At 43.9% G+C, this 18,024-nt stretch overlaps 2 protein-coding genes across 2 annotated transcripts in view; both read right to left on the reverse strand.

The window, feature by feature from the left end:
- Positions 1-3,979: 3,979 nt before the first annotated feature.
- On the reverse strand, positions 3,980-17,546 carry LOC308700598 (nuclear factor 7, ovary-like). The gene is made up of 6 exons (XM_081382275.1): positions 16,754-17,546; positions 11,344-11,439; positions 10,903-11,133; positions 10,803-10,825; positions 10,603-10,721; positions 3,980-5,074 (listed from the first exon to the last, which is right to left on the reverse strand). Exons 1-6 carry the CDS (start codon positions 17,144-17,146, stop codon positions 4,587-4,589), a joined length of 1,350 nt encoding a protein of 449 aa, XP_081238401.1. The 5' UTR covers positions 17,147-17,546; the 3' UTR covers positions 3,980-4,586.
- LOC308701275 (E3 ubiquitin-protein ligase TRIM39-like) overlaps positions 17,502-18,024 on the reverse strand; it is a gene marked incomplete at both ends in the record, with an annotated part of 29,560 nt that continues 29,037 nt past the window's right edge. The window contains one exon of the mRNA XM_081383471.1: positions 17,502-17,624. Coding sequence (XP_081239597.1) covers positions 17,502-17,624 — 123 coding nt within the window. The remainder of the gene's footprint in view (positions 17,625-18,024) is intronic.

An 18,024-nucleotide genomic window follows, 5' to 3' on the forward strand; every position in this document is an offset into this window, starting at 1 on the left:
GCCCAGGTAAAAGCTCTCTTCACTCACTTCTTTCGCCGTCATTTTCTCACCCAGTGCCCTTTTCTTTTGCATTGTCTGCATTCAGTATCTGCTGCTGGGCATTTTCTGATGTCTTTGTGTCCTGTCTTACCACACCTGCCACACTCATTTTCTGTATCCTCTCTTCTTTTCTCACCGGCTCTTTTGTGTTTCTCTCTCGTCCAGGGCCGGGAGGCTACCTCTTGCACGCTGCTCGTTGACTGTCCCTCCTGCCGGCTGATCTGCTGCGCGACATCCTCGGCTGCGTCATCTGCACCGCAGTTTCCAGTGTAAGTGCTGTCATTAGCTGCATTCTCCTAGAAAGCTCTTTATCCCGAATTCCAACTACAAGTCTGTCTCTTATATGTTCGTTTCGACTTGCACCGAATTCACAGTTCTCACTGAGTTCATAGAGGGCTCTGATGTAGCATCCGCCTTTTCCCCGGGCCTCTGCACTCTCTGGTGAAAACATGCCCGCTCGTGTATCACCTTCTTTTTCGGCAGGAAATACTCATCAAATTTTCCAAGCACCGTTTCGTAATCCTCAGCACTTTCCTCTGCTGCGAAGGTGAACGTTTTGAAAATGTTCTCAGCTTCAATGCCCATGGCATATATTAAAGTGCTTATCTGTACCTCTTTATCTTCTTTGCTCAGTTTTGTAGCAGTCCTGTAGCGCGCAAACCTCTGCCGCCACGTTGGCCATTCCGTTGGACGATCAAAGTTAAAACTTTCTGGTGGGCTAAATTTTGACATAGTGCTTTTCTCTTGTCTTTATGCTTCTGACACCATGCCTTATATGCATTTGCATGGAGGCATTAATCGTGTCTATTATATTTATTGAAGAGCCGCATGGAACAACAATACTGTCTTCAGCTTGTTTACATAAGGAACCCCCGTTATTCGTTGTCTCTGTCACTGTAGCATTCAGTGCTCATTGAGTCCCCCTAGTGGGCTGGATAGAACATCACAACTAAAGAGGTAATTTACAATACCCTGACAGTGACTTTATCGCATCCGACACTGCCTATCCTCCTAAACCGGCTCATAGTGCAGGCCCCTGGACTATACCTGTCCTGTGTGGACTTTTGCTATTTCCATGTTTTGTAGTCCTTTTCTTGTTGATTAGTTCATGATTGTTCCCAGGTGTGTCTTGTTCGCCAATCTCCTCTTGAGTGTAAATATACCCCAGTGTTTCTCATGTTGTTGGTCTGAGGGTTGTTCCATAAAACAAGATTAGAATACAAGCTAGGCTTATTTTGGTTAGTCAGACTTATCGTCGGTTGATTCTGTTTCATAAAGCAAACTTAAAATAGTTTGAACTCAGTTACTCTGGCAACTTCTGCTGGGAAACTAGCCTGGTCCAGGACAGGCTAACGGTCAGGCTAAGCCTCAGCTGTTACACAGATCCTCTAACACTGACCAATAGGAACACAATGACTGACACTCTCTCATACCATTATTAGACTTTATTAACCATTATCAGTCCAAAAATAAATATACAGTAAAGAAAATAAACTTAAAATAGGCTACAATGATAAATGAGACAATATAGACCTACAAACATGTTAAATTGTATATGAAATGTTTGTTAACATTGTTTTATATATATATGTATGAAGAGTTCAGATGCAAAAGCCTCTAAGTGCCATCTGAAATTTTCTTCTAGAATGATAATTTTTTTCAAGCTCGTATATTTAAGTTAAATAATTTCACTTAAATGGCAATGACAATTACCTATTAATTGTCATTTAAGTGAAATTACTGAACTTAAATATACAAGCTTTATAAAAATGATCATTCTAGAAGAAAATTTCAGATGGCACTTAGAGGCTTTTGCATCTGAACTCATATATATAATATAATATATATTATATACACAATATTATCCAGGTTTTATTTTTGTTTTGTGCCCAAGATTTAATTAGATAGTTTTAAAGATTTATGAATACATTTCTCTCTGGTTTTATTTGGCAGCTATAGTACATTTTTATGGTTATTATTATTAGAAATCATTCTAATATTCTGTGATGAATAAAAGGTTAAAAAGAACTGCATTTATTAAAAATAAAAAAAAAGATTTTCTAATAATATAAATCTTCTTTACTATCACTTTTTATCAATTTAACACATCCTTGCTGAATAAAAGTATTGATTATTCCAAAAAAAGAAAGAAAAAACATTAACATCCATTGCACAAAAGATGGAAGAAGGTTCTTTAGACTATTAAAATGTTTTTGTTTTTACGCTAAGAAAAACATGATTCTTCTTATAACTGTTCACTTAAAGGTTCTTTGGGGAATCCTGAATGGTTCTTCTATGGCATCACTGTAAAAAAAAAAACTTTCGCAACCTTTACTTTTAAAGGAGAACTCCGGTCAATTTTAACATTGAGCTCATGTTTTTGTAAATCTGGAGTGCTGTCAATACAGAGAACAACGACAAAAATCGGTGTTGCCTACACCGTGTTATCCTCTTTTTAAAATGTGCACCCTGTTGACTTCAATGGGGCCAGTTTTAAACCTGATTTTAGCCTTTTAACATCCTTGATGTGTCATTACCATAGACAGTAAAAGAAATGGACAGAGCCATCTCATTGGAACTCAATTGAGGCAAGTGAAGCCCATTTTTAGCGATTTTTTAGCACTTCCGTTCCTGACGCGCAGACTCAAACCGACTCAAACTAAGCTTGATGACGTGAGCAACCTGTCTGACAGATGTAAATCTTCTAGTAGCTGTGCGTGCAAACTGCCAACGTTAATCTTGCAGAGACGGCGAGCTTGAGCAAAGAGTTCTTTGGCGTGAGTGAGCAGGAGTAAGTATTCTGATGAATTATTTTGTATAGTATTTATTTTAAAATGTAACGCCAGGGCTTCTCTCTTGACATCCCCCCGATTGCGCACAAGCTTCTCCTCCTGTCCATACGGTAACTTCTCTATGGTGCGACAGAGAGTCGAGTGGTTATGACGCAATCGTTAGCCTATTTTTACAAAAACTGCTTCTACGGGGCCATAATGTAACATAGAAGGTAATGGAGCCCTTTATACATTGTCGTGTTTCTTTAGAAATAAATAATGGACAAATGGAGTCTTTAAACGCCTCAGATGTAAAGTTATTCGCTGTCAAAGTGATGGCAAAATGAATGGGAGTCAATGGAGTGCTAACGCAAGTGAAGTTCTGCTACAAGATGGCGGCACGCGGCCGGCTTCAACTTCCGGTCGATGGATTACCCGCCTGGGGTCATTACAAGTGCACAGGTCATGTGAGTGATTCCTTCAGAGTGAACACGGGTGAATCTGACTGCAGTAGATGTGAAAGATATGAATAAAAGTGATGTTAATTCAGCCAGTGCTCATACCTGTTTACATCCTGTTTTCAGTCGAAGTCCATAGTAATCGATTGTTGAGTTCACGTGCGTCATCATAGGTAACTAAGCAACTCGACAATCGATTACTATGGACTTCGACTGAAAACAGGATGTAAACAGGTATGAGCGCTGGCTGAAATAACATCATTTTTATTCATATCTGTCACATCTACTGCAGTCAGATTCACCCGTGTTCACTCTGAAGGAATCACTCACATGACCTGTGCACTTGTAATGACACATCAAGGATGTTAAGAGGCTAAAAGCAGGTTTAAAACTCGCCCCATTGAAGTCAACAGGGTGCAAATTTTAAAAAGAGGATAACACGGTGTAGGCAACACCGATTTTTGTCGTTGTTCTCTGTACTGACAGCACTCCAAATGTACAAAAAAATGAGTTCTCCTTTAACATCCATTGCACAAAAGATGGAAGAAGGTTCTTTAGACTATTAAAATGTTTGTTTTTTTACACTAAGAAAAACATGGTTCTTCTTATAACTGTTCCCTTAAAGGTTCTTTGGGGAATCCTGAATGGTTCTTCTGTGGCATCACTGTAAAAAACCCTTTCGCAACCTTTACTTTGAAGAATATCAGTTTTCAGAGTTGCACTGACATGCATTTCAATTTATTAAGAACAAAAATGAGCTCAAGCGAAATTTTACAGAAGTTTTCTGTAGTGTCTTATACCAAAATATTCAATACATATGTATCATTCTGTCAGTGTCTTAACTCTGACACACAGGCTGACCTTAAACACTGCAGTGGCCAATGTTATCAGTAACTGGTGTTCGGCCATCGATATGATGTTGATGTCCAGAAGCGTCTCACAGGATCTGTGTGTGAGTCTATTGAAAATACATTTAAATGCATTTAAAAGAGCACTTAAAGCATGTTATAACACTCTTATTTAGGGAGAATTGTTTTTTTAATATAGGGGTACAAAACATCAAAGCTTGTGACACACATCACCATGGAGATTACTCATCATTTTAACAAGATGTCGTGTTGTGTTTAGCTGTATGATGCCTTCTACCTCAACAGACAATAATCTCAAACTAGTGCTGGATATCAGTCATGTGATCATCACGGTCCAATCACAGCCAGCGTACTGATACTCAGATCAACAGCTCTCTTACTCATGAGATATGGGTTAAATACTGGAGACATGATGAAAGCTGGAAGATCCAGATCTACAGGAGTGACGTTTACTGACTATTGACCGGTAAGATCCACAGATAGGGAAAACACCTGAAGAATGGGAAGAGTGTGTGAGTGAAGGTGGTTGTGAATGTGTGTAGATGTGTGTTAGTTACAGGATCAGAGAACGACACCGTTCCTCCGTCATAGTCCAGATTCACTCTCACACGATCAAGCTTCTGTTTAACAAGAAAACCAGAACCTGAAGACACTCGGTACCGCACACTCCAGACATCAGTGTTGAAGAAACCCCCTCCCTTCCTCTGGTTTGATGCTGTAGTTACTCCAAGACTCCACCATGAACTCTCTTTAACCTCCACATCCCAGCAGTGTGTTCCTGAGCTAAAGCCCTCTGAACCCAGAACACAGAGATCACAGTCAAATCTCTCTGGATTATCAGGAAGAGTTTGGCTGTTCCCGCTCCATGTCACACTGGTCAGATCATCAGACACGACGAGACATGGATCTGCAGTGTTTGGGTCCAGAATCACAGGAGCTGATGAGACACAATCAACAGAAGCTTTTATTCTGATCTTCATATAATGATCGAGAGTGAACCCAACACAGATTATTATGAGTTATGACACTCGTCCTGTTGATCAAACACATTTTCCTCTGATCACTGTCAGTGCTGTTATTAGTTCACACTCGCTTTATCATCAGCGTTTAACGGCATCAACTACAGACATTAAATATGAGATTCAGACATTTGTGTCCATCAAGAGAAACTGATACTTTGGGAAAGTTAAATAACAATAAATCACTTTATGAATTTATGATGATGATGAAGAACGTACTCGGTTACCTAATGTAACCTCGGTTCTCTCTAGAAGAGGGAACGAGTATTGCGTAAGTTGCTTACGCTACGGGAAAGTCTTCTTTCTTCGAGATCTGAAGCCAAAAATTATCCTTAATTTTGTATTCATTGTCAACGCAGTGCGGCAGCCGGCAGACCATGGCAGGCTGTATGAGCGTGCTCATTGGCTGCTCAGTGGCAACTGCTTAAGCCTACCAGTGAGCCCTGAGTGACGTCACATCCTTACCATCAAGATGGGTGTGGCCAGTGTGTATATAAGCAGGGCTCACAGGCTGAAATTCTGGTTTTCGTAGTCTGAAGCGCAAAAGCTCGTGGCGCGTCACGGCAGGTTACGCAATACTCGTTCCCTCTTCTAGAGAGAACCGAGGTTACATTAGGTAACCGAGTACGTTCTCTTACGAGAGGTTCTCTCGTATTGCGTAAGTTGCTTACGCTACGGGAACCCCTTGTCAACGCCGTGCGCGTCGAGCATCCAGCATCCAGCACACAGTACATAAGCAAATATTAGGGAAGAAATAGAGCGGTTTCACAGTCTATTTGTGGGGAGAATAATCCCAGTGTGACAGAGTGTAGGGCGGGCGGCCAGCGGCGCGGGCCAGCACCAGTACACAAGCGCGTAACGGGGAATAAAGGAACAGAGCGGCACAGCCGGTCTGAGCACAAAATACTCCTTCCCTTGGTGCCATACCAGAAATATCACCAGTATGTGAACGTAGTCTGCGCATAATCGACTGGGCAGAGCATACATGGCACTTATTCTGATAATAGTTTAGCCTGCAAGGCAGGAACTTCCAGGTTATAAAACATCCCGAATGTCGATGGGGAGGCCCAGCCCGCTGCCATACAAATATCGTGAATAGAAATTCCGCTGGACCAGGCCCACGAGGAGGCCATGCCTCTAGTGGAGTGGGCTCTGATACCCAAAGGGCACTGCAGGTGTTTGGAGACGTAAGCTGCTGCAATCGCGTCCACTATCCACCTGGACAGACTCTGTTTCGAGGCGGCGAGACCCTGGTGCGTCCGCCAAAAGAAACGAAGAGCTGCTCGGAACGCCTAAAAGCGGCGGAGCGCGTGATGTAAACTCTCAGCGCCCTAACAGGGCATATGAGGTTATCACTGTCCCCGTTATCGGATGCTGGCAGAGCCGAAAGGGAGATGATTTGTGCCCTAAAGGGGTTCCAATCGCTTTGGGGATGTAACCGTGTCTCGGTCTGAGAATGACTTTTGAGTCATTTGGTCCGAACTCAAGACATGCGGGGCTAACAGATAGCGCATGCAGATCCCCCACACGTTTTACTGAAGACAGAGCTATCAGAAAAACGGTTTTGAGCGAAAGGTACTTTGGATCCACGGATTCAAGCGGTTCAAAGGGAAAAGCCTTCAGGGCCTCCAGGACCAAGGACAGATCCCAGATAGGAACCGAGGGGGGCCGCGGGGGATTCATCCGTCTGGCTCCTCTGAGGAAACGGATAATAAGCTCGTTCCTTCCTATTGCCCGGCTGCGCGTCGTCTCAGCGAACGCTGCAATAGCCGCCACATACACTTTGAGCGTGGAAGGGGACCTGCCCTTATCCAACAGCTCCTGTAGGAAGGAGAGCACTTGCGGGACCCCACATGTACGTGGATCGAAGCTCTTAGTAGCGCACCATTTAGAGAACACAGACCATTTAGACGCATAGAGCCGTCTCGTGGAGGGAGCTCTAGACTGTGTGATCATGTTCACAACCCCTTCTGGCAGGTCAACGTGTATCCGTTGATTATCCATGCATGCAGAGACCATCGCTCCGGATGGGGATGCCAGATCGATCCACCGGCTTGAGAGAGGAGATCCTTTCTCACCGGGATCGGCCATGGGGTGGTGCGTTTCCCTTATACTCGCTATGACCTGTGGTAACAGGGAGATCAGAGGGAAAGCGTACAGCGGGAGGCTGGGCCAGGTTTGGGACAGCGCGTCCTCGCTTTTCGAGTAAAAAGCGGGCTGTAAGCGTTGTTTTTTGACGCAAAGAGGTCGACCTCCACTCGCCGAATAGGCGCCAGAGGAACTAGACTGTCTGAGGGTGCAGGGACCATTCTCCCGGGGGAATAATGTCTCTGGACAGTCTGTCTGGGCCGACATTCAAATGGCCCGGCACGTGCGCAACGAGCGGTGAGCCCACACGATCTGAGGCGTTCTGTCAGGTTGCACAGGTTCCTGGACCTGACACCGCCCTGTCGGTTCACATAGGACACCACGGACATGTTGTCCGAGTGGACTAGCACATGGTGATCCCGTATGAATGGGAGAAAGCGCTTGAGCGCGTTTATTGCGCATACGCAATAGACCCAGCTGAAGCACTGCTGCAGCTGAAGCCATACAACCCAGCATCCTCTGAAATGTATTGAGAGGTGCGGTGCTGCCCGGTTGGAAGGACGCAGCCAGGCGTTGAACGCAGCGCGCGCCGTGGCGATAGGCGGGCCGTCATTGCCACAGTGTCCAGATCCAAACCCAAGAAAGAGGTTGATTGACTGGGCACTAATGAGCTCTTGGTCCAGTTGACCGTGAGCCCCAGGCTTTCCAGGTGGCTGAGAAGCACTGTTCTGTGGCGGATGAGTTCGGCCTCTGACTGTGCTAGAATCAGCCAATCGTCCGGATAGTTTAAAATTCGCATCCCCTGAGCTCTCAGGGGAGCAAGAGCCGTGTCCATGCACTTCGTGAATGTACGGGGTGCCAAAAACAGGCCGAACGGCAGGACGGTGTATTGATATACCGACCATCGAAGGCGAATCTCAAGAATGGCCTGTGACGGGGTATTATCTGGAATTGAAAGTACGCGTCCTTTAGATCGAGAGAGATAAACCAGTCCCTCGGGCGAATTTGCGTGAGGATCTGCCTGGTTGTGAGCATTTTGAACGGTCTTCTCATAAGAGCTTTGTTCAAATATCTCAGATCCAAAATTGGTCTAAGAGCTCCGTCCTTCTTGGGAACGAGGAAATATCGGCTGTAAAAGCCAGACTCGCTCATAGAAGGGGGAACCGGTTCTATAGCCCCTTTGCACAGAAGTGTGGCTATTTCTGCTCGAAGTAGATGTGCTACTTCCCCATTCACTCTCGTCTCGGTACATGCCCGAAAGCGCGGGGGCGGCGAGCGAACTGCAGAGTATAGCCTAGTTTTACTGTGCTTAGCACCCATTCTGATGCGCCTGGAAGAGCTTCCCACGCTCTTGCGTGTGCAGCCAGGGGCAGAATGGCCTCCGGGCTCTGATCGCCACGCATCACGGGCTCGAGAGCTCAAAACGGAGGGGCGGGCGCAGCGCGCGCACTCTCGGTGCTTAGATACAGCGGATCGCACACAGCAATAGCTGGCCGTTTTACACACAGTGTCCCGGTGGCTTTGGACGGGGAACATATAGTGTGAGGCGCGACGCGCAAGGGCGGCGTCGGGGGCAAAATGTTCATTAGTATGTGTGAGTGCTCGAGGGCGGGCACAGGATTTACATTTAAAACATGACCGGTCGTGAGAGGCCGTGTGACAGAGCGGGCAGTGAGTAGGTGTGGGCACGGTGAGGTCGACACGTGACCTACTTTTAACACTCGAGCGGCTTCTGCCTACTTTATGAGAGTGGGCTCTGTGAGAGACACGGGATTTATAGTGCTTGTGTGCAGGGGTGAACACGGAAACGTGGGCACATTCACTGCATTTGAAACACATACGGCATGAGCCGTGCAACCGGACATTATGCTCATTTGAGATTTCTCTGGGTCGCCGTGAGAACGGTGGTTGCGCGCAGGCGAGCAGGTAGATATACCGGTTCATTGGCTGCGAGGTAAACATCTGCAGTAGCCGTGGCAACGGGGACTGACAGAGCTTGAAGCTTTGACGGTGGTCCAGCTGCAGCGGGACTTAACCGTCTTTTCTTCCCTCGTGTATAGACGCTCATAAATAATCGAGCACCATGTGGTGCGAGAGGCGGGTTCGCTTTCTGTATGTAAGAAAAGCTGGCCGCGAGCTCGGAGAAGCGAACAGTAAAAAAACTTATCTGCAGCGAGAGCTGGGCTCAAACACAGGTCTCTGGTGTTACAGCCTATGATTCTGCCACTGGGCTGCAGGGGAGAACACATTAGCTTTTGGTTAGCGCGAGCATATAAGAGTACGACCTCATGTTTGTTTGCAGTCGTGCGTGTATTAAAAACAGGCTCGTTTACTGAAAACACTCTCTCTCCTCTTTTCGCCGGTGAGTGAGGCGCGCGCGCTGAACGTTGCTCGTGACCGTCCGCTCTGTCATCCCTGAACGGCTGTCAGCTTAATGAACGGCTTAATCTGCGCGGCCCAACAAGGGGGAGTGCAGGTTCGCTTTCTGTAAGTAAGAAAAACTGGCCGCGAGCTTGGAGAAGCGAACAGCATACATTTTTATCTGCTGCGAGAGCCGGGATCGAACCCGGGTCTCTGGCGCAAAAGCCTAAGTTTCTGCCACTGAGCCACAGGGTCATGTCTTGTGACATGCGTGACTTGCAGGCATGCGTGTATTTATAACAGGCTCGTATACTGCAATATGAACAATTCCAGTCGCCTGAACTTAAGAGGGGACTGAGAAATGTGTGAGAAATTGAGGTAGGTCCGCGCGAGGACGGAGTAGCTTTCTTGTAACGTAAAGAGAGCTCCAGGACCGTCCGTTTCTGCCATCCCTTGTGAGCGGTACAGTTTGCGCGGCTCAAACAGAGGGAGAGGAAGCTCGCTCTGAGACCGTCCACTTCTGCCATCCCTTGTGAGCGGCGCAGTAGTGCGGTTTGAACAGAGGGAGGGTGTCTATCTCATTCGCCTCATCCCCTGACGCGGCGGCGCGGGCGAGAGCCGGCGGTCGAGCGGCCGGGAGGGCGGCGGAGAGGGCGAGAGAGAAGGGAGAGGTTCCGGCGAGCTCCTCAGTCATATCAGTCTCCGGTGGTCTCTGCGAGCGGCGCTTCCTATTGCGCGGCCCGGCAGGGACAGGCGGAGCGACAGCTTGGTCGAAAACTTCAAGTCGAGCCCGCAGGGTCGACATTGAAAGTTCTTAGCACTCGGGGCAGCCACCCGTAGAGAGTGCGGTGGCGGCGTGCTCGCGGCCCAGGCAGAGAGCGCAGATGAGGTGGTGGTCTCCGTTGCTGAGCGGGGCGCGTCAGTGCTTCAGTGTCATGAAGAGCCTCTAACTCTCCATCCATCATGTCCAGCTCAGATCACCTGCTGTCAGACTCACTGTAGCGGATGTAGTCCTGCCTCTTCTTCCAGACTCTGAACGTCAGGTTGCCCAAGTATCGTGGCACATGAATCAAAGCTCCAGAAGCCATCTGTGGATCCGGCTGTGAGCTCTGGACTCTGGAAGAACATTCAGGAGTCAGAACTGCAGTGGCTTTGGATCAGAACCAGAGAGACCAGAGACAGGAGCAGATCACTCACCTTTCCATTGAGCCTGGAAACTCCTGCAGAACAAACACACCATTTATCATCAAGAACTCAATCAATCATCAATCAATCAACCAATGACCTGAGATCAGACCTTCAGAAAGCAGACGTCATTGGCCTTCATCATCTCCTCCATGTCTTTGATTGTGTGTGAAAGAGCTGAGATGTGTCTGTTCATCTCATCCAGCTTCTCCTTCATCCTCTGCTCCTTCTGCTCCTCTTCCTCCCTCAGTGCAGTGACTGTAGCGTGTTCTTCACCGCTGAGAAACTGATGAAGCATCTTAAACTGCTGTTTAATCTGATGCTCTGTGTGCTCAGCTTGAGACTGAAATCACATCACATTCACTTCAATCATCTCAATCGACACACATCATTAATATCCAAGATTAACTCGGATACCCGACATAAAACGGATCCAGAAGCAGAAGCTCGTCATTTACATAAATAATAAACTGGAGTCCATTATAGCAGATCATAACTGTATATAGTGATCCAACAGCTGTAATGAAAATGACTCTCGTCTCCGTTTCCTCACCTTGATATGTCGAACTGTTTTCTCAATCTCTGCTTTCATTTCTTCATTGTGTTGAAGTTTCTCCTGTAAGGACTTCAGTGCTGAATTGAGTTCCTCCTAGAATTGAACAAAAATACATAAAACTCCAGATTACAGTGAAGAGAAGACAATACAGTGACGATCATATTGAAGGGTTAAAATTTAAGAATCTATTTCAGATATGCTTCCTTACATAACATCACAGTGAAGAATACTGATTTTAGCTTTTAAGGTTAAGATCTCAGCAAAGTTGTAATTCCTGTTTTCTTTAATGGCTCTTCGAGCCCCAGTTTCACTCAGACTGATGGGATTAGCACACGAATGATTCACTGAGAATCTCACCTTTTGTTACCTTAAACTGCATACTCATTTACATGCTTTGTTTGAATTTGTCTCCACCCCCAAAAGTCCCTCCTCCTAAAATGCCTATAAGATAACATGTAAAGTTATGTTAGATCAGATCATGTTTGAAGTTTCTACAGCCGCGTACAGAGGAGTTCTCAATAAAGAATAACTTCTGTTGAACGCGATCCCGACTGTCTCCTGGTCTCTGCTTTGAAGAAGGAAAAACTTTACAACAGATGGTGCCTTGACCCGGATGGAGAAGAAGGAAACTCAAAGAATTTTAAGCTCCAAGAACTGCATCTTGAAACTTCAAGCTCAAAGATCTCAACCAAGCTGACTGAGTTCCAGACTGAATCCAGATTGAAAACTTCAAGCTCTAAAAAGATCTCAAAGACTGAATTTTTCCAGACGGAATCTTTCTCTACAAATGAAAGACTCGGTGAGTTCCACTCCATTAAAAGAACCAATGCAGACCAGTACAAATGTTTTCCTCTGCGCCGTTCAGAGAAGTAGTTAACAAACAGCTGTAGAGTTTGGTTAACTAAAGATAAGCCTCTAAAAAGTTTTCTTTTAGAGATGAAATTGATCCTCTGTTGTTGACAGGGAAGATTAACAGTTACATGTTAATATTGTGTGTATGCTCTTGCTAGAGAAGCCCTATCTGTAAGCTAGAGAATTAGCTTTAGAATTAGATTTAGCCTCATGTGCTAATAAGATTGTACCCTCTGTTTGCAAGACAGTAGAGAGAAGTTTTTTTTAGTGTTTGTTTGTGGTAACAAAAATTCACAAAATGTTTAGGAAAAGTACTAGACAGATTACACCTTTTTGGATAGATAGTGAATTCAAGTCTTTGTTATCAGAGCACATGGACTCAATCGTGACTGAGGAAGTCAGATTGAATTTAACAAAGAAATTTGGCATTGATCCAGGCAAAGTTTGGTCAATTGAAGATTGTAAGAAGGTACTAGGAGAAAGTATTCGCAAGAACAGTGTGAAAAGTTTTATCTGCTGTCACAGAGAATTTGGTTTAACCCTAGCTACAGAACAGTCTAAGCGCAACTCTGAGCTAGAGAAACAGATCAAAGAGCTCCGTGCTAGAATATCTTCGTAGACTAAGAAAGTAAACCGCAACAAAGATGCAGAAAAAACTGATGTGGAAGAAGTTAGTCAGCCTGATAACAATTATCCTGACTTAAAAGCTTTCTTTGAAACAAATGTAGCCATCCAATCAGTAACTGATCAGCCTGTAGATTCAGTGCAGGTTTGTGGGGCTAGGAGAAGATTTTAGGGAACTAAAAGTGTTACTCCGAACTCTTCTGTTGTCCAAACACAAGCAGTCAAAACATTTTTAGGTCCGAAAGATATTGAGAGAATTGCTGAAAGTTTGCCATCAGTGCAAATAAATTTTTCTGAGTTTAGGAGAGCATTGTTCAGTAAAATGCATCTTTACGACATGTCGTTGCCGGAAGTTACACAGCTGATGTCACAAATTCTAACTGAATCTGAATTCAACAATTTTGAGTCTGCTGTTACTTCCGAACTGCAACATGTCAGTAAAGGCGATTTGAGAGAAGGTGTTTTGAAAATCCTAAAGAATATCTTTGGACCAAAAATCGATTGGTCAAAAATTACCAATTGTGTACAAGAGAAAAAAGAAACTGTTTGTGAGTACACAGAACGATTCTGTCAGACCGCTGCCGTTTACAGCGGAATTGCCGACACTCCAGAGAAAGTGTGAGGTCATAATGGTCCTCTAGTTCGCGCATGGTCCGATGGTCTTTTGTCAGAACATAGAAATGCATTGACTTTCTTAGATCTTACATGGTCAAATAGAACCCTGCAAGACAACTTGGACAGTTTAGCTATGTGGGAAAGAGACTCTGATGTCAAGGCAAGAGTAAAAATTGCAGCAGCATCCTTTAAGGTTAACTCAGAGAAGCAAAAGAAACGCAAAAGTCCTAGAGAAGCCAGTTGTTCTTACTGTGGCAAGCACGGACATTTTGGAAATGAGTGTAGGAAAAGCAAAAAGAACTTTAAAGATGTAAATAAGGTTACTCAGCTTCTGCTTAGCCTGCTTGATATTCTGAAGCAGCCCCTCCCCTCCTCGTTAAACTCGTGGGGCAACTTGATACAGTGTTAACCATTTAGGCTGTGATTGCTTAATCTCCCCAGTAACTTACAACAACGATGAAAGACTTATTTTTGTTTAATAGAACAAAAGGAAAGTGACTGTCTCAGCTTTTGTTTGGGGGACATTAAATAAGACTCACAGCCTTAAATGTTATGCCATAAAATATTGCAGTCAGACAACCATCCTCTGTTAATGATGTTTATTAGGACTGATGTTTCACTGGAGAATGGAAATGTGCCAATTTTCTCACACACTGTACAGTGTGTACACAACACAGGGATAGGATAGGACACATGGACCAGTGAGGTGCCCAGGGGAGAACTGGAAGCAACAGGCTTTCGGGGGCCAACCCTGCGGTGAAGATTCCCTTATAGGCCCTTCCCAACCATAGTCCATCCTCACCTCACTGTTCTTTTTTAGGTGTCTCATAAATTAAGAAATAGGGAAAGAATGAAACGACAACCGTACACTCTGAAAACAATAGAACCATAGTGTTTAAACTGCTACAACCGTAGTGTTTGAAGAAATACTGCTCTGTTTTGTTTTCTTTCTTCCTCTGTGCAGATAAACACTTGAGGGCTGTTCCAAAAAAAAAAATCCATATGCAACGACGTCTCATCTGCTTATGAAGCCACAACCTCAAGAAGACTACTACACCCACTGCTGAACGAGCCAATCACAAAAAAAAAAAAAAAAAAAAAAAAAAAAAACAACGCAGAAATACAAAACCTTCAGTTATCCATCGATATGATCAAGACTACAAGCCTGCACCATTATCTGAGTGCTGCACCTGGTTAATATGACTGAAGATAACAACTGTCTCACTGGTCTCTGCTTTGAAGAAAGAAAAACTTTACAACAATATAATGCAGTGAAAAAGTATTTGCCCCCAACCTGATTTCTTCAGTTTTTGTGTACATCTCATACTAAACCATTGACGTCGGAAGAAAAAAATAAGTGGGTGGTTCCTTCCCAGAAAAATGTTACTGGAGTAAATACCATTTCATTCTGGTGCCTTTTAATTTAACAAGTAAACTAAACTCCACTTAACGTCGGGCGGTTCTTTGACTCCACGTCATGCATTAAATGCACATCTATCTGTGGATTATCCCCCTAATACGGTCATCTGCCAGCAATGACAACTTAAAGCTGTTATTGATGTTTGCAACGCAATATTTGACTGGAAAGGTACAACAGGCGGTTACTTTAGTCAGTTGCGGCTAGTTGAGAAATATAATGTAGCGATTCAGCGGAAATGGAGTTTAATTTATTAATTTCAATTGAAAAAAAATATTTATTTTAATTCCTCAAGTGGAATGGATTTGACTGACGGCGCTCTGAAAAGCGAACAGACAAATGCGCTGAATTAGAGACGGTAAAAGTGAGTGGGTCCAATATCATTGATCTTAAAAAGTGGGTGGGTCCTGTCCCACCCATATACAATGGTTCCGACGCCCATGTACTAAACTGATTCAGAAATTGCAACCAGAGTAAACACAAAGTACAGTTTGTAAATGACAATGTTATTTATTGAAACAAAAAAGTTATCCAATACCAACTGGGCCGGCGTGAAAATGTATTTGCCCCCGTAGTTACTAATTCCTCAGATCTATGAAACTGCATTTATAATGTAGTTCAGCTGGACTAAACACATCCAGTCCTGATCACTGCAGCTGTTCAATCAGATCAACCCTGAACACTGAAGCCTGATTGGTTCACGTCTGTGCGCCTCTACAGACAAACAGCTTTTCAGCCGCCAAAACGGACGGAGCCGACTGCATATTTAAGTCGCGCTGAAAACTAATTTCATCAGAATTTTTTCACCACGCTTTTCAGAACGATGAGCTTTGTAAAAATCAACGCGTTTCAGAAAGGCGAGGCATAGAGGAGCAACAATAAAATTATTAAATATTACAATAATTACTTTTTTGAACCTAAAACCATGTAAGGTTATTGCATTAAACCAAATACACAGAATAATGTTCTTTTCAGAACTGTCACATGACCTCTTTAAAAGAGCAAATTTGAGTGACATTTGTTACAAAAACCAATAAGGCTTCAGTATTCAGGGAAAAACTAAAGGCTTGTTCGACTTCATGCAGCTCTGCGCAGACCGATCGGCGACTTAAAGCAGTGCATGCCGGTTAGAAATTTTGTCCGATTTGATACAGCGCCGACGCCACGTGACTGTGACGTATGCCATCAAAGTACCGCGAGAGCGATTTGAGAGTAGCCGGAGAACTCAGCCAGCGCAGCTTCTCAAGAGCGACTGCACGAGGGCTGCAGGAGCTCTGATGACGACACAGCTGTTCCACGATTGGCCGGATTCACCGCATGACAACGATCACATGTGTTTCGTGTTTATTCGAACATCTTTAGTTCCTCTAAAGCTCTCAAATCAGTTTTTTATAACAGTAAACACTCTTTTCATGTCGTTTCGATGTTATATTGTGTCATGTTTATCAAATTAAAACTGATTAAAAAACGTAGTCTCCACTTCATTGATAGTAGCTGTTGAACTTTATTCTTGTTCAAACAGACGCTGTATGAAGCAGTACATAAAGTATTGAATGAAAATGTCTCTGAAACATCTATTATTTGGCAAATATTGCATTTATTTCACTTCAGCTGTGGTAAAGTATGCAAACACCGCGTGAGCGGTCACTACGGGAACCAGAAAGTGTCCGACTTCACGTCTCCGTTTGCAGCTCCTCCCGCCGGCACGCGGATACTCTCGCCGATCGGGTGCATCCAGCCGCAGCCGATGTCCAACACACCTTAAGTTTTCCTCATACGTCAGTTACTGATGCAATGCTCATGATGATCTCAGGGAGTATCCGGAACAATCTGTGTTTATGACTCGTCTTTACATTTGGGACAGGGCCTTACATGTGAATCAAGAAACATTTATCTTACCTTATGTGATGAAACCACTTCACTGATGGGTCTGACTGTGTGATTGTCGTGTTGTTTTGAATCTCTGCACACGATACACACAGGCTGTTTGTCCTCTAGACAGAAGAGTTTGAGTTTCTCACTGTGTAAACTGCAGATCTCCTCAGACCCGGATGAACGCCTCTCCCTCAGGAACGACTCACACAAGTTTTTTAACGCAAGACTATCTGGAGGCTCAGGTTTTGAGGATCTTCTCCTGCAGACAGGACACTCCTGAGATCCCTTGATTTTCCAGTACTGTTGAAGACACTCTTTACAGAAACTGTGACTACAGGATAAAAGAACAGGAGCCTTGAAGATTTCATAACACACAGGACAAGAAAGATCTTCTGCAGAGACATTTAGTGAAGCCATTTTCACTGTTTGAGCTCCAGCAATCTAAACTTTACTTTCACTTTCTGAACGACGGTTTAAAAAACAAAACACCATGAGAATCACAAAGATCAGAAAGAAACTCCTCAAATTCCTCTGTAAAGTTTTCCCCTTCGTACTCCACTGATCGCTGATTCTTTATTGCTTTAGACAAAGTCCAAATGGCAGAAAAGAGAAATAACAAGTCAGCCTCTTCCTGGTTAGTGTTGTAAGAGGTGGAGCTTCTGTGATGAAACAGGTCAAAGAGCAACATCAGTGTCCTGTACCATGATGAACAAACTCAGGGTTACAGGATGAGTTGACCAAACCAAACCAAACCAAACCAATCCAGCCAGGCTTAGTTGGTACCATGATGCTGTTCATCAACATTCTCTGTCAGCTCAGGCTTTGATCCCGAGTTTAGGAGTTTAGGAGTGACATCAGTAGCGAACAGCCAATCACAGGCTGAGAAAGAGGGAAACTGAGGTTCAGGAGAAACAACACGATTCACTATATAATATTAAGAGAGTGAAAAATATAAATAATTTAAACAAATTTACACAACAAGAAGAAAGCTGTCTATGAAAGAGGACAACTAAAAGAAAAAGTCTTGCTATATCAGTGCAAGTAAAAGTTGTGAAGTTAGTTTACACAGTTGATAAAGGTATAGAGAGAATTGAGCATTTAAGCTCACATCTAGTCATTTTATAGCTTTATCTATTGATTCTAAAGCGTATTTATATTAACTTTATGTATGTATTCAATTAAACTGTGTGTAATAATAATTGATAAACTAAAATGGTACATGTGTGATCGATTAAGGGTACAATAATTACATAAATAATATCCAAATCATACAAAGTTATGATTCTAAATAAGCA

This window comes from Scardinius erythrophthalmus, assembly GCF_964197995.2.
Source record: "Scardinius erythrophthalmus genome assembly, chromosome: 13".
In the NCBI taxonomy this organism is placed as follows: Eukaryota; Metazoa; Chordata; class Actinopteri; order Cypriniformes; family Leuciscidae; genus Scardinius; species Scardinius erythrophthalmus.